Source organism: Lacerta agilis, chromosome 9 (assembly GCF_009819535.1).
Source record: "Lacerta agilis isolate rLacAgi1 chromosome 9, rLacAgi1.pri, whole genome shotgun sequence".
NCBI classification, from domain to species: Eukaryota; Metazoa; Chordata; class Lepidosauria; order Squamata; family Lacertidae; genus Lacerta; species Lacerta agilis.
The window spans coordinates 2,065,950-2,081,275 of record NC_046320.1 but is presented as its reverse complement, the minus strand read 5'-3'; the positions used below and the strand labels follow the sequence as shown (position 1 = coordinate 2,081,275).

General features: G+C 43.1%; 1 protein-coding gene across 2 annotated transcripts in view; it reads left to right on the top strand.

Moving 5' to 3' along the window:
- CD38 (CD38 molecule) overlaps positions 1-13,968 on the top strand; it is a 30,547-nt gene extending 16,579 nt beyond the window's left edge. The window contains exons 2-9 of one of the 2 annotated variants that reach the window (XM_033160691.1): positions 3,200-3,329; positions 5,816-5,951; positions 6,694-6,776; positions 7,131-7,207; positions 8,089-8,181; positions 11,179-11,265; positions 12,724-12,794; positions 13,546-13,628. In XM_033160691.1, coding sequence (XP_033016582.1) covers positions 3,200-3,329; positions 5,816-5,951; positions 6,694-6,776; positions 7,131-7,207; positions 8,089-8,181; positions 11,179-11,265; positions 12,724-12,787 — 670 coding nt within the window. In that variant the 3' untranslated portion in view covers positions 12,788-12,794; positions 13,546-13,628. Of the gene's footprint in view, positions 1-3,199; positions 3,330-5,815; positions 5,952-6,693; positions 6,777-7,130; positions 7,208-8,088; positions 8,182-11,178; positions 11,266-12,723; positions 12,795-13,545 lie in introns of both variants that reach the window. The other variant, XM_033160692.1, reaches the window with a different exon arrangement.
- The last annotated feature ends 1,358 nt before the right edge of the window (positions 13,969-15,326 follow it).

The following is a 15,326-nucleotide window of genomic DNA, read 5'->3' as shown; positions in this document are numbered from 1 at the left end:
GAGGAAGAAAAAGAGAGGGGGGTGGGAGAGCAAGGCAAAAAGCCAAAAAGCAAAAAACAGGTTTTTTTGGGGGGGGAAATCACACCAGGCACTGCAGCGCGCCGGCCTCCGGGCCCCCGAGCCGCCCTTGGGGCCGTCTTGAGCATGTACACCGCCCGCAGCGAGCGCTGGCGAAGCACCGGTTGGCGGAGGTTTCAGAAGCAGCCCGGACATTTTCGCTGCCGCCGCCCCAAAGCAGGTCTACTTCATCCTGTCGGCAACCATCACCACCCTCCCGTCACAGCGACGCCTGGCCCGCCTGCTCCGCCCTCCGCGCGGTCGCTTTGAAAAGGATTCCGCCTGACAGGGGCCGCTCAGAACAGGGGCCGCTACAATCGCCGCCACCACCTCCCGCCGCCTTTATTATCCCGACTCTTTTCTCTCTCTCTCTCTCTTGATAACTCGCAAAGCCCAGCTCCTTCTTCTCCCCGCCCTAACGCCACCCTCATTGGCATGTTCCCCTCAAACAGGAACAGGCATCCCGGCGGCTCATTGGCCGGACGAAGCATCGCTCTCCCATGCCCGCCTCCCACCTTCATCCTTAGTGGCTACCTCGGCGGTAAGGCCCCGGCTCCGAGCCTATGCGCCAAGGCGGGCGATCTGTCCTGCCAATCGGCACGCCGAGGTGGTAAAAGCTCAGCCCTCCCCACACGCTTATTGGTGTGAAGAAGTCGCTTCCTCTCTCTGGGAGTGGTCAAGGTGGACATCAATCTTGGGTCTGTCCTCGGGAACCCCGAGAGGGCTGAGAAAGACTGCCCAGCTGTTCAACGTTGATACGGATTATTCCTGGTTTTTTTGGCCCTTTTTTTTGCCGATAACCATTTAATTATTATTGAAAGGGCATTGAAAGGGGGCATGCCGGAGCCGCGGGAGACCTGTCAGAGAGCCGCATGCGGCTCCGGAGCCGCAGGTTGCTGACCCCCCGATCTAGTCAAAGGATGGACAGGAAAAAGCACTCAACCACCATTGTCAAATCCAATCACACAGTAAAATGTACTTACCTTATGTAAAATCCCTTTTTCCCGCTCTTTTCGTGTCATTGACTTGTATGGAAACAGAAATGTATATAAGTCTCCTTGTACCATAAGTCAGGGTTCTCTGTTTGTCTGGGGAACCTCTGTTGCAACAGATCTTGGAATAAATGGGAAGGCTACGCTTTGCTTTTTTCAGCTACGGTTCGTCTCTGTCATTTCAGCGTAAGTGGGAGGCTCCGCAAATTACGGGGTCTTCCCCAGGGTAAAAATTCCGGAACTCCCCCTTGGGAAACGGGCCCTATTTTCTCCTTATTATAGTTTAATTGGCTTACAACAGTATCTTTCCTGAAGGTTCAACTGAAATGTGGAAAGGTGGGAAAAATTATTTTGTAAAATTAGTGCAAAGACATCCACAAATGCCCCTTGGCCACCTCAAAAGTAAGGGATTGACAACAACCCCCCCCCCCCATGAGAATTTCACCAAAATGTTCTTTTACCTTTGATAATGATCAAATGCAATTTCTCTTCTTATTAATTGATGGAGAATACCTTGGGGTGGGGCGAGAGAACACAGTGCTAGTTTTAGCTAAGCTGCTACGAATGTTGCTTTCAGTGTATCTCTCCCTTCCTCTCTCCTCCACATGGTGGCAGCATTTCACACTGATTTACACTTTCGTAGGAATACAAGGAGCTCAAGCTGCAAAATGTTTTGGGAGTTTTTACATTTCTTACTCACCTAACTACACAGAAAAAACAAATAGTTCCCTTTTCCTGTTGCAGTTACCCAACTATGCAAAAAACAACAATTCATGTCTCCCCCAGAAAGATTCTGCCCTGTCAGACTGCATCTATTTATATAGTATCATCATTAACCTCAATGGTTCTCAATGGCAGTAGTAAAGTTTAAACTTCTCCACCCAGCCCAGTACCCTGATAAAGATGCAAATTGTCCTCTCCCTTGCTATCAGATTAACTATTTATCTCTTACCAAGATACATTATGCCCTGGAGTCAGGGTGGAGGAGATGATCGTGTCCTTTTTGGCTGATTAGTGCAGAATTGGATCTGCAGGTTCTGGGAGGGCCTGTGTGTTGTGTAAAAAAGGTGAAGGGACCCCTCACCATTAGGTCCTGTTGTGGCGATCTCATTTTATTGGCCAAGGGAGCCAGTGTACAGCTTCCGGGTCATGTGGCCAGCATGACTAAGCCGCTTCTGGTGAACCAGAGCAGCACACGGAAACGCTGTTTACCTTCCCACCGGAGCGGTACCTATTTAACAACTTGCACTTTGACGTGCTTTCGAACTGCTAGGTGGGCAGGTGCTGGGACCCAGCAATGGGAGCTCACCCCGTCGCGAGGATTCGAACCGCTGACCTTCTGATCGGCAAGCCCTAGGCTCAGTGGTTTAGACCACAGCGCCACCTGCATCCCTGTGTGTTGTGTACAAGGTGGCAAAGCCTGCTCTTAGCCAAACCCATCACTGGTATGGAGGGTTCATCAAGGGTGAATATGACCCTTGGGTGAAAACAGGTAAGCCTGTAACTGAACTAGTGCCTGGTTAGAGACCCCCATCAAATATTATACAGGTGGTGTGGGATTCTCTACAGCAGAGGTTCTCAGACCACAAGGAAGTGCTCCTTCATTATGTAGTCTGCAGGGTACACTCCCCAGTATGTTTTCACAGAAGACAGGTCTAGTATTTTGTGGGCAAGAGTGTTTCTCATTGACCCCAAGGAGCGTCCGTTGCTGCCCACCTTTGCCCAATGATGGCATGTCTCTGCTTGAACTGTTGCCCCACAGCAAGCAAATGTGCCCTATTTTGTCTCTGTTGGTATGGTGTATGTTTCTCACTGTTGCTCTGAATATCAGCCTCCAGATAAAGCAGCATTGATTTCAATGTAACTTCCACCTCCACAGTTGAAAGAGAAATTAATGAGACTCAAGCATGTTGGTTACCCTACTGTTAGGCTCATAGTTTACTACGACTACTGCTTTTAGTCCTCTTAAACAGAAGTACATTTCTTGGGCTGTTCAGGAGAGGGAAAGGCAGGTTGTCAGACTTCCATTATGCTTAGGAATTAGGAGTGGTCCAAATACTATTTTGTATAATTCACATTTATTAGTGTCAGGCTGAACAACAGCCATTCTCAGAGACCCCTGCGGTTTTGTTTGTTTGTTTTTTCTGCAGAGACAAAGACTGCCTCAAAATTTGGGAGCTATTTCAAAACGCCTTTATGTACAAGCACCCATGCAGGGCGACAGAGGAAGATTTCCAGCCTCTGATGGACCTGGCCAGACAATCCATTCCATGTAACAAGGTAGTTATTTTGTGCTTGTTGATTTGCTTGTTGATTTCCCAAGAAAATTATTGAAGAATATTTTGAATTAAATTGTAATCAAGATGTCGACTTAAAATTGTTTGGGATGCAAGTAAGGCAGTTTTAAGAGGTTATTTTATTCAGAAAAGTGCATACCATAGGAAAGTAAGGGAATGTAAGAAATTGGAAATATCTGACAAATTAATAAAGAAAGATAAAGAATTGGTTACAGACACAGGAAATAAAGAGAAATTTCAAGAGATTAATTTATTACAGATACAATATTCAATGCTTGTAAACCAATAAATAGAAAGGAAAATTAAGTTTGTAAAACAAAGGAATTTTGAATTTGCAAATAAACCAGGAAAGTTACTGGTATGGCAACTTTAAAAAGAGAGTAGACAAAGATTAATTAATGAACTGATGAGTACACATAAGCAAACCAAAAGAAATCAGACAGGAATTTGTGAGGTTTTACACAAGAGAGAAAGAAGACTTTAAACTTATAGAGAATTATATATAGCTAAGTAAATTGGGTAATATTTTGAGCGAAAGTGCAGAGCTATTAAATATGCCAATCTCCATTATGGAAGTACATCAGGTGATAAGCCTGGGAAAATCTGGGAAAGCCCCGGGACCATATGGGCTCCTGGTGGAGTACTACAAAAAGTTTCAGGATGAGTTAGGCCTACACCTAAAATATATTATGAACAAAGTGTTAGAAACAGGAGAAGCACCAGAAACTTGGAAGGAGGCTTATATCACTTTGATACCCAAACAAGATAAAAACATGACAAATCCCAAAAACTTCTGCCCGATATAGCTATTAAACTGCAATTATATGTTATCTGCAATAATATTAGCAAATAGACTCAAAAAATTCTGAGTGACTTAATACGTGATGACCAAGCAGGCTTTCTCCCTAGCAGACTGTTAAAAGATAATAGAATACCTAGAAGGGCATAACGAAAAACAAGCAGCATTGATATTTCTGGACACGGAGAAGACGTTCGACAATGTGTCTTGGATATTTATGAAAAGAGTCCTGAAGAAAATGAGTTTGGGGAAAACATTTTTAAAGGCTATAGAAGCAATATATACCGAACAATGAGCAACTTTTATTGTAAATAAAACTATATCTGATGGGTGTACAGTTATGAAAGGAACCAGACAAGGCTGCCCGTTGTCCTCATCATTGTTTATTTAGATTTTAGAAGTATTGGCACAAAATATAAGAAAGAATGACAAAAGAAAAGGTATAAGAGTGGATCAGCAAAATTATAAGTTAAAAGCATATGCAGATGATATTGTCTTGACCTTAGAAAACCCACTAGAAAGTGTACCAGTGGTGCTGGAAGATATATGGGAGTTTGGCAATCTATCAGGCTTTAAACTGAATAAACAAAAAACAGCAATGTTAGTAGGAGAGCCATTGCAATGAGCAGGTACAGGGGGAGACGCACCTCCTCCGTCTCCCCACTTGTGCAGAGGGGGCAGGCGCAGGGATGGACGTGAACTTTTATGCTCTGCACTGTAAATATCTGCACAATAAAGAACTGAGAAAAGAAGCGATGGAGTCCGCTTGGTTACTCATGAGCAACAACTGAGAACCTTACATGAACAAACAAAAAATAGTAATGTTAGTCAGAAATATGGATTGTCAACTTATAAAAGACTTAGAAAAAACTATATAAAGAGTAAAAGAAAGTGAAATACCTGGGAATATGGTTAATGGCGAATAATTAAAACATCCTTAATGGTAACTATGTAAAGGTTTGGAAAGAAATAAAAAAAGACCTGAAAATCTGGAGTAGAGTGCAATTGTCTTTGCTGGACAAAATTTCAGCTATAAAAATGAACATAATCCCCAAAATACTAATCCTATTCCAGACAGTACCTATAGTTAATGACATTTGAAACTTCAAGGAATGACAAAGATCTTTCCGAGTTTATATGGCAGGGGAGAAAATCCAGGATAAAACATAAAATTGTGATTGATACCAAAGAGCGAGGCGGTTTTGCTCTCCCTGACTTACAATTATGTATATGTTGAAAGAATGGATTTCACTAAGGAATAGCCACTTATTAGACCTAGAAGAGTCTGAAACTGGAAGGGGGAATTGGCAGAAATTAAGATACCCCCCCTCTACATGTAAGCATAACTGTATAATGAGCGGGGGGGGGGAGGTCACAAGAGTTCATGGAGCAAACATTGCACCAAAAACAAAACAACAGAACCTACCCATTCTTACTGCCAAGACTTTTTGTTCTTATCTGTACAGATGCCCAAATATTTTCTGCCACTACTTCCGGGTCTCTTGCTCCGTAAGACCAAAAACAAACAAAAAACAAAAAAACCCACCCAAAAGCTTTGAGCCCAAAGCTGAAAACTGTGGAGAGAAATGGAAAGAGGAGGGGTTATATTACTGTTATAGTTCAGGAAATGTGTAAGAGCTATGAATTCAGTATTGACACTTTACTTACAGTCGCTGTTTTGGAGCAAGACAAAAGACCTTGCACACCGTTACACAAAAACTCATCATGATTTCCTCACGTTGGAAGACACTTTACTAGGCTACATGGCAGATGGGCTCTCATGGTGTGGAGACCCCTCCAGCCCAGGTAAGAAGAATGTCCTATTCTCTACAGGAAAAAAAGAGATTTAGGGTTGTCCCTCCTTCTGGTATGGGGGAGGGTAGGAATTGTATCCTTTAAGAAGGTTTGAAGTAGAAAGGATATAATAATGTATTGTCGTTATCCAGTGATTGAAAGATGCAACTCCAGAATAAAAGAAATCAAAGCAATGGAAATAATGTACAATAGATGCTCTATATGGTGTGTAGACACCAAATTCACCCATACCCCTACTTTCCAGTTGTAGCAGAGGCATTGCACTGTTACAAGAAAAACCTGCTCCTTTTCCCTTATGGTGTATCCAAGAGCCCGTATAGAGTCCTTAAGTGGGTTTCCTATCAGTAGGAGAAAATAGCAGAGGCCAACCAGAGAATATTGAGAAGCAAAGCAACTAGTAAGCCTGATCTTTATTAAAATGTTGCAACAGGGCCCTCACTCAGCACACGTAGGAGGGAGGAGGAACCCAGAACAATGGTGCGCAAGCCCTTAGACATTTGAAATTGGGAGAGAAAAAACAGTTTCAGGATTGCTCTCCTGTACTATTTCAGGCACGTGGTTTATATACGGTACTTGTACATTTATGAATGTTTATTTTCTGCTTGAGACCCTAGAATTCTTACTTTCCAGTTGTAGCAGAGGCATTGCATTAAAACTTAGTTCTTCTCCCCTCCCCTCTCATAGGGCACAATATATCAGTCTTGTATTTATGCTCAAACTGTATTTATTATAGGAGTCAACTACGAATCTTGCCCCCAATGGACTGAGTGTGAGAATAACCCTGGTTCAATGTACTGGAAAATGTCATCCAAGATGGTATGTTCTATGCAACCCAGGTTAGCGATCCCGAAATATATATTATCCCTTAACCCAGGGATAGCCAAGATGGTGCCGCCAAGATGCTGTGGATCACAATTCTCTCGTCAGCCTCTGCCAGCACAGCAAATGGTCAGGAAAGATGGGAGTTGTAGTCCAACAAAATTTAGAAGACACTCTTATTGGCTCCCCCAATATGGTCGGGCATTTTGAAATTAACACCACTTGCAGGACTGGGCAATCTTTTCTTCACTTAGGCAAACTCATAAAATTGGTGACTGTTGAAAGGTAAAAACTGTAAGTGGATAGCAGGTACTCTTGTTACATTAAACTATGTTTTCAAATATATTTTAGTTTGCAGAAGCAGCCTGTGGTATAATTCAAGTGATGCTTAATGGTTCCATAGAAGCTGGAGCATTCAGAAACAACAGGTATTTTCCCCACTTGACTATAATGCCTGCCTATGCATGCCCAGGTCATTGTGGATATGCCACTCAAGGCCTGTATATATCTTCCTGATGTTCCCAAAGTGAATTGATAGATGTGGTATTCTTGTGGATTAAGAAGGCAGCCATACTGCTTCCAGGTAGGTTGTTCTTACTCTTGATTGATGAAGAGGTAAATAAAGACTCATAATAAACAAACTAGCTTTATTGCTGTCAATAAGAGTCAATTTAACATAGCTCATTGGCCTTATCCTGGCCTTTGACAATTTAGACATGTATTTTAAGGACTCGCATATGCTTGTGATTGTACTTAATTTTAAACTGGGCTTGCTGATCAGAAGGTCGGCAGTTCGAATTCCTGCGACGGGGTGAGCTCCTGTTGCTCGGTCCCAGCTCCTGCCCACCTAGCAGTTTGAAAGCACGTCAAAGTGCAAGTAGATAAATAAGTACCACTCTGGTGGGAAGGTAAATGGCATTTCTGTGTGCTGCTCTGGTTCGCCAGAAGTGGCTCCGTCATGCTGGCCACATGACCTGGAAGCTGTACGCCGGCTCCCTCGGCCAGTAATGCAAGATGAGCGCCACAATCCCAGAGTCGTACACGACTGGACCTAATGGTCAGGGGTCCCTTTATCTTTACCTTTAATATTGTATTTTAAATTGTTGTGATCCACCCTAACACCTCAGAGTGAAGGATGGGTAATTAATCAAAATAATAAATACACATACATACATATTTATCTTCTGAAATTACTAGGTAATGGCAAGGATGCGATTATAACATCTACCGGTATAAAGATTTTTACCCAATATGTTTTGTTGAGGCTGGTAAACATCTGAGCTCTTCTCTTATGCTCCTGCTCTTTCAGCATTTTTGGCAGTGTTGAAGTTGTTAACTTAAATCCGAATAAAGTCTCCAAGATGCAAATTTGGCTTATGCAGAACATTGATGGACCACAAAGGTATGTTTTGATAATGCAGAATATAATAACTCTCTATATCTAGGGTTCAGTTAGAAACAGACTACTACAACATGGCATATCCTTATCCAACAGACATGCTGTTTTCCCAAGAATGATTCCTTCTTTGTTAGCAGTACTGTTCTGCTTTCTCAGAAAAAGCTCAGTTTAGGCAGTCGTCTTAAAGGTTGTTTTGGGGTTTTTTTTGGCTGCTGCTGTTGTTAAATTAAGCACTATTTTTAATTATTTATCTAGTACTTTGATATGCAATCTACCCCACATATTAAGTGCATTTAAAAAACCATGCATATTTTCTTTTCTCATAATTTTTGGCACAGCCTTTGTCTTTTGGCTGGAGACAAATTCGATACCCAAAACTTCTATCAGTTTAATGTCATGAATTTCCATGAAGAATCCAGTGTGAAATGGGTGTTGTGTGACATCCTTAGGCTTCCTCACTCCCAGACCTACAATTTGAAGTGTTACCTGGAGAGACAGAAAGAGTACCTGTTCAATGAACTGAGGAAAATGGTCATCTCTGTTCACAGTTTTGTCTGGTGTTTCAAAAACCCAGTGCTTTTTTCTGGGGGGACGCAGGGGTATGCATACCCCCAAACATTTTGTGAATCTAAATTTGGTCTCAATGAGGGGCAGTATTTCAATATGAGTAGGAAAATGATAACACCCCTAAACATTTTTTAAGGGAAAAAAGCACCGCAAAAGCCTGTTCAGTAAGAGATGAACATGCACAAAAGAAGAAAAAGTTGGCTATCAGGAGAAATAACGCCTCTCTTGTCTCTCAAGAACTATTGTCTATCTCTAATGTTTGGCTGTCTGTCATGGGCTGTACATACTCGGGAGAAGTTAATGGATTTGGTTGCCGGTAGAGGTCTTCTGTATCACACAAATGGATTTTGCTTTTACACTTGAGGGAGGTGGATGAGTTTCTAACTAAGGGTAGGTAAAAATTATGCATTTCAGTGGCCTAGATCAGGCATAGGCAACCTTCGGCTCTCCAGATGTTTCAGACTACAATTCCCATCATCCCTGACCACTGGTCCTGTTAGCTAGGGATCATGGGAGTTGTAGGCCAAAACATCTGGAGAGCCGAAGGTTGCCTATGCCTGGCCTAGATCATCATCATCATCATCATCATCATCATTATTTATTATATTGCTCATCTGTGGGTTCTCCCAGCCACTCTGGGCGACATCAAACATTAAAAAGTTCCCTGAACACGACTGCCTTCACATGTCTTCTAAAAGTCAGATAGTTGTTTATTTCCTTGACATCTGACAAGAGGATGTTTCACAGGGTGAGCATGACTACCGAGAATGAAAAAGAAGAGGAATGAAGGAAAAATATGAGACTGAGGAAAGAAAGAGAAAGAAAGGAGACAGCTGAAAAGAGAAAATGCTAGAGGGCAATACAGTAGTACCTCTGGTTGCGAACGGGATCCGTTCCGGAGCCCCATTCGCAACATGAGCAGAACATAACATGAAGCGCCGCATCTGCACATGCAGGAACTCCCGAACCCGGAAGTAACCTGTTCCAGTACTTCCGGGTTTGCCGCGTTCATATCCCGTGATGAACGCAACCCGCAGCTATCGTAACTAGAGGTATGACTGTAGTTGACAGAGAAATTAGGAGATAGCAACAGTGTCTCAGTTTAATAATTTGAGATTTTTCACATAAGATAATATTGTACCGTTTCAGTATTCCATTATGTTATCTACTAATATTTTATGTAGAGAGGTTTGGAGAGCTGTGCCCACAATGCTTAGAAATGTTTTGCAAGTGTAGCTCTTAGCGTTTGCCCTGCGCTTTTCTGGTCTGTTTCTGAGCGCATTTTTTCTTCCCTGGTGCTTTCCCCAAGAAAACCTGGTCTTTACCACTCAATCGGAGCAAATAGGAATTTGGGTTTCCCCCGGAATGCCATTTGCTCCGATTCAGCTGTCAGTGGTAGGTTTTTGCCGGGGGAAAGAGCAGTGTGTTTGTATTAGCTGTTAGTGCTTACTGTCAACTATCCTTCAGTGTATAGTTGGAATAGTTATGAAAGAATGTCAGGATATTAAATTATTCTACTCCCTTCAGAGCAGCAGAAGTTCCTTACAAGTAATCTCAGGTGCTTCTTTCAACTTGGAAAATATGCTTTCTGAAGTGAGGTAGGGATGGCTGTGATTCTTCAGTGGGAAGGACAATGGTCGTGTGGATCCATGACTGGCCTCCACAGTCACTTACGGACTCATTGTTAAGACCGTGTTTATGGAAGACGACCTTACTCAGCTACAAGTGATCACCAGAGAAGAAGAACATTACATGCAGGAGTAATAGGAGACAGATAGTGCATGTGTCCTCCTGCTATACCCATTTCAATTCCCAAACTCACTGCTTTCCTATGCTTTTAAAAATGGTTCAGCACTTTTTAAATAGTTATTCTGGAATCTGGATATTATGTCATTCTGAGGGAGGGATTTCGATTTTTATATCCCCTTAGCCCCCTCCCCCGTTGAAGTGTATCTTGTTATTAACAACTGCATGAGGGAGGAGAGCTGGGCTATCCTATCTGGCTATACCTACTGCCGGTGTCTCCTGCTTGCCTCATTCCTTAGCTGTCCACACACTGGTGGAATATCTGCCGTGGGGAAGACTACTAGAAACTTGTACAGGTAGGATCCAGATCACAGAGAGAGTCTATGCAAGTTGAGCAGGCTTCCTTGTTGCAGACATTTCCCCAACATGTAGCCCCCAGGGACATGGCAGCTAGTCTGCACCTACCATTCATGTGATTTTTATTTGTATGAGGAAGAACATGTCAGAGGAAATGAAGACTCCGGAGCTCTAAAGAACTTTTTTGGGTTGTGCAGCAAGGACAGATGTACTTTCCTTCTCTTAAAATGCTTTTACTAGTTCCTGTAGACAGTTAATTTGTAAACATTACAGCGCCGACAGACATACAAATTTCATTCTGAATGGAAATGTGATTGCTTTTATTTCCAGGGAAACATGCACGGGCCAATCCATTTTAAAGCTGAAAGCTATCCTAGAAAGCCGAAAGATAAGTGTCTCTTGTGAAGATAATTACAGGTAATTTTGTATACCGGGTTATCAACATGTTTTAAAACAGCGAAGGCAAAATTAGATGTGATGGAGGGGGCATAAATCACACATCCCCATTCAGTGGAGGGTGGGGAGCAAAAAAATGGAAGTGGTGAGCCTTTCTGCCCTTTACCCTAGTTGTCCTGGGGGGGGGTGTCAAGGTTTTTTCACCCTTTGCAGAAGGGAAGGGATCAAGGAAGGCAGAAAATTGCAGGAGAAGGTGACTCCATGGAAAGAAAGACTCCGAATGAAGCAGAGGTCTATGCCTGATGCCACTTCCACATGCTAGTTTGACCTTAAATCTGGCTGACTTAAATGGTCAAAACAGCTCCCCCAATGATCTGTAAACATGGCTGAATGTTTCAAAAAGAATGTGAGTAGTATGAGTATCTCCTTTTCAATACGAATTTGAAGGAGTGCCTTAGCTTGTATGGACAACATTTTATTTTTGCAATTCAAGTACTCCCCATTTAACTAGGTCCTTAAAGGCTCGTTTTCCTTAAACGGCAGCACCCCACTGTGTCACGTGGGAAACAGTTGCTAGAACCAAATGGAGTTTCAAAAGCAGTTTGATGTGCCATTGGTTTTATAAAAAAAAACACCCCTGGATGAACAGAAGTCCTTTGTGTGTACTCAGCTGGAATTATTTTACTCAGCAATTCAGTATGGCCTTTGTGCAAATAAGAATATAGAGAGGGAATAGTGTCATAACTGCTTAATTTCTTAAAGGAGACGTTTCAGTAGGGTATTTCAGTTCAGAAAAGCTTTGATTCCTCTAAGAGCTGAATGTTAGCTGTTGGTGCTTATGCAGCCAAACCTGTTTTCTGCTGCAGTAGCGGCACCAAAGCGACCCCTCTCTCATCCTTGCTGATGTGGCCCAAAGGAAAGCAGAGCAGTGCGTTTGGCCCAACCTGTGCAGATAGTTAACTTTCAAGCCTTATAGGGCAATAAAAGCTTTCTGAAACTGTGGTTCAGTTTATTCCAGGGGTCAGCAAAGCTGCAACGTCTTGGGCCGGTAAACTGCCCCCGAAACCTTGGGTTGTTTCCTTGCTGCCAGAGGTGGTGGTGGAGGAGGTGTCCATGGCTTCCTATTGGCTGCAGGAGCTTGCTGTGTCACGGAAGTCAGTTCCTGCACGGCAAGCCAGCGCCGCACTGTGCCAGTTTAGCTCCGTGTGGGGACTGACCGAGTGGGCGGGGTCTAGTTAAACGACTCCCCCTGGGCCGGATGTGGCCTGGGGGCCGTAGTTTATTGACCCCTGGTTTATTCTCTTATATGAAACAATGGAAATAGTCCTCATGTTATGACGACAGAAAGATAGGGATATCTGAGATTATTTAAGTAATTATTTTATTAAATGGCACCTGTGCTCTTCAGCATTGTATTTAACTAAAACAGCCACTAAATGCAAATGAAGTTGCTAGTGTATTTCTTATGTCTTATAACAGGCCAGTTCGGTTGCTTCAGTGTATCAGTAATCCTGGCCACGCCAGCTGCGAAGCCTGCTCCTGAAAACATGGTACCCTACGTTGCTTATTATCATTGTTCAACTTTGTATATATGGAATGGCGTTTCTAGAGGGAGTCAGATATAAAAGCTCAACTAGCTATCATTGTGAAAGACCTGTGTAGTTTAAACCCAGGCCTGCTACAAACTAGATCCAGACTAATTTAAATTCCACTTTCAAAGGGTCTACTTTAAGCATGAGAATCTTTGGGTCCAGTTCATAGAGAGAAGGGGCTGGAAGGGAAGAATGGAAAACTCTTCTACAGTTGGTCATCCAAGATAATGGAAAGATTCGATGGGCTGTTTTTATTTATTTAGTGCATTTCTATTCTGTCCTTCTTCCAAGTATCTCCAAGTGACAAACATGTTCTCCCCCCTGCAATTTACTTTCACAAAAATCCTATGAGGTAAAAGTTGGACTGAGAGATACCTACTGGCCCAGTATTGCCTAGGGAGCTAAGTGGGGATTTGAACATGAGTCCAGATCAACACTCCAGCCTCTGCAACAAAAGTGGGGACCCTCTATCCTGTGGGTCAGATTTGGTAAGCTAGAACTCTCCATTTTAACTGCAAGGCTGTATTCTCCAAACCACACCCACCTGCCCCACATCTGACATAATATGTGATGTTAGATGTGGGGTCAATGGCATGCCTGTGGCTGGAAAGAAATCCCTATGCATCAGTTCCTTGGTTCACCCACTTGTCAGGGCCCATTAAAGCCCCTGTAGTTAATGCTAAGCTTTCCCTCATGCTCATTCCTGCAGAGGACCTCAGCATCTGAGGAAGACAAAGAAGAGAAAATCCACATGCTTGAAGCAAGACCCCAAACTGCCACAGCAAATGATCTCTGGACAAGGAGCAAGAAGTTCTCTACAACTAACAAGACTCTCCTGAAGTTGGCATCACTTGGACAATCTTCCAAGTACAAACTCTTCCGGACAAGTTCAAGAGGGGTTTTATTTGAAGTTGCAATGGGATAGGATATGGCACCACGCCTTGAAGGACTGTTTTGAAGGGACAAAATGTTATTGCACTGAATAGGTTTTATTCCTTTACATATGGGAAACCGTTGGGGTTATTTAATAAAGGAAAATCCAAATGCAGTAGACATCAGATTAGTCTACCTGCTCTGGAAGGTAGGTAGCCGTGTTGGTCTGCCATAATCAAAACAAAATAAAAAAATTCCTTCCAGTAGCACCTTAGAGACCAACTACGTTTGTTCTTGGTATGAGCTTTTGTGTGCATGCATGTATCTGAAGAAGTGTGCATGCACACGAAAGCTCATACCAAGCACAAACTTAGTTGGTCTCTAAGGTGCTACTGGAAGGAATTTTTTTTATTTTGTTTTGCTCTGGAAGGGTTTGATTTTACCCTTTCTTCTTTACATTTGATATGTTTCATAATTTTTGCAAGAAGCCTGCACAGTAGGACCTTGCTAAGTACGTGCCAGGGGTACTTTTCCTGCTACTTTGTGCATCTATCACCTGCCATCATCACAGAGTGTTTAACCAACTATGAGCATGAGAGTTAGAAATTTAAATAGTGGACCTAAATTAGTAATGTTGATTAATTTCAGTGGGTCTACTCTGAGTAATTGAATACCACCATTCCGTGTGCAAACATGAGCATGGCAAAAACTTTTTTAGAGCCCCCCCTCCCATGTGCCCTCTATTCTTTTACTTGATCGTGGGGGGGGGGGCAGCTGCCCCTCTGCCCTCCTTGGTCAAGCCCATGCCCCCTCCCCATTTTTCACCTTGATTGATAAAGACCATTTGTACCTTCAGTGTTCAATCTAAAAGACACATCACAAAAGAAAAAGAGGGAACCGCTGCTGCCGGCCAGAGCGACGCATGCGCGACGTTGCCCCCAGCACACACGTGCGGCTTCGGCCAACCAAACACCAGGGGAAGCCTTCGCCGCCAATCCAAAAAGCGAGCGGGCTCTCTGTACCGCCTTTAAAAGTGTGATTGGCGAGCCACCTATCCAATCCATCCGCCGCAAGAAGCGGGCCACGAGTTGTGTTTACGTCACAGTGATTCCTCGGTCAGTGAGGCGCTTGATTTACTTACGTTGCAATGTGAATAGAGTCGCCTATTTAATAAATATTTAGCAGGTCTACTCAGAAGCCCCACTGAGTCAAGACAGTAGCAACTTAAGCTGCTACACACGGTACATCTAAGGGCCTCCACCCTCACAGAACTACAATTCCCAGCACCCCTAGCAAACTACAGTTCCCAGGCTTTAGGTAGAGGGGGAACCTATGCAATTTAAATGTATGTGGCGTGTTAGTCAGCCTCGAGCTGCCCTTTAATATCAAGCCAGAACTTTTATAATTCAATGTTTTAAATCCAATTTCGACCAAGTAGCTCTGAGAGGCATTTGTCATAGTTCTCTCCTTCCTGCCCATTTTACCCATACCACCATCTTGTGAAGCGTAGTTCTGTGCGATGTCTCTACACTTGAGGGATTGAATAACTTTTTGAGTTTTGGCACAAGTGTATTTGAGACCCCAAGAAAATCATCAAGAGAACTATTGAGTTCCAAG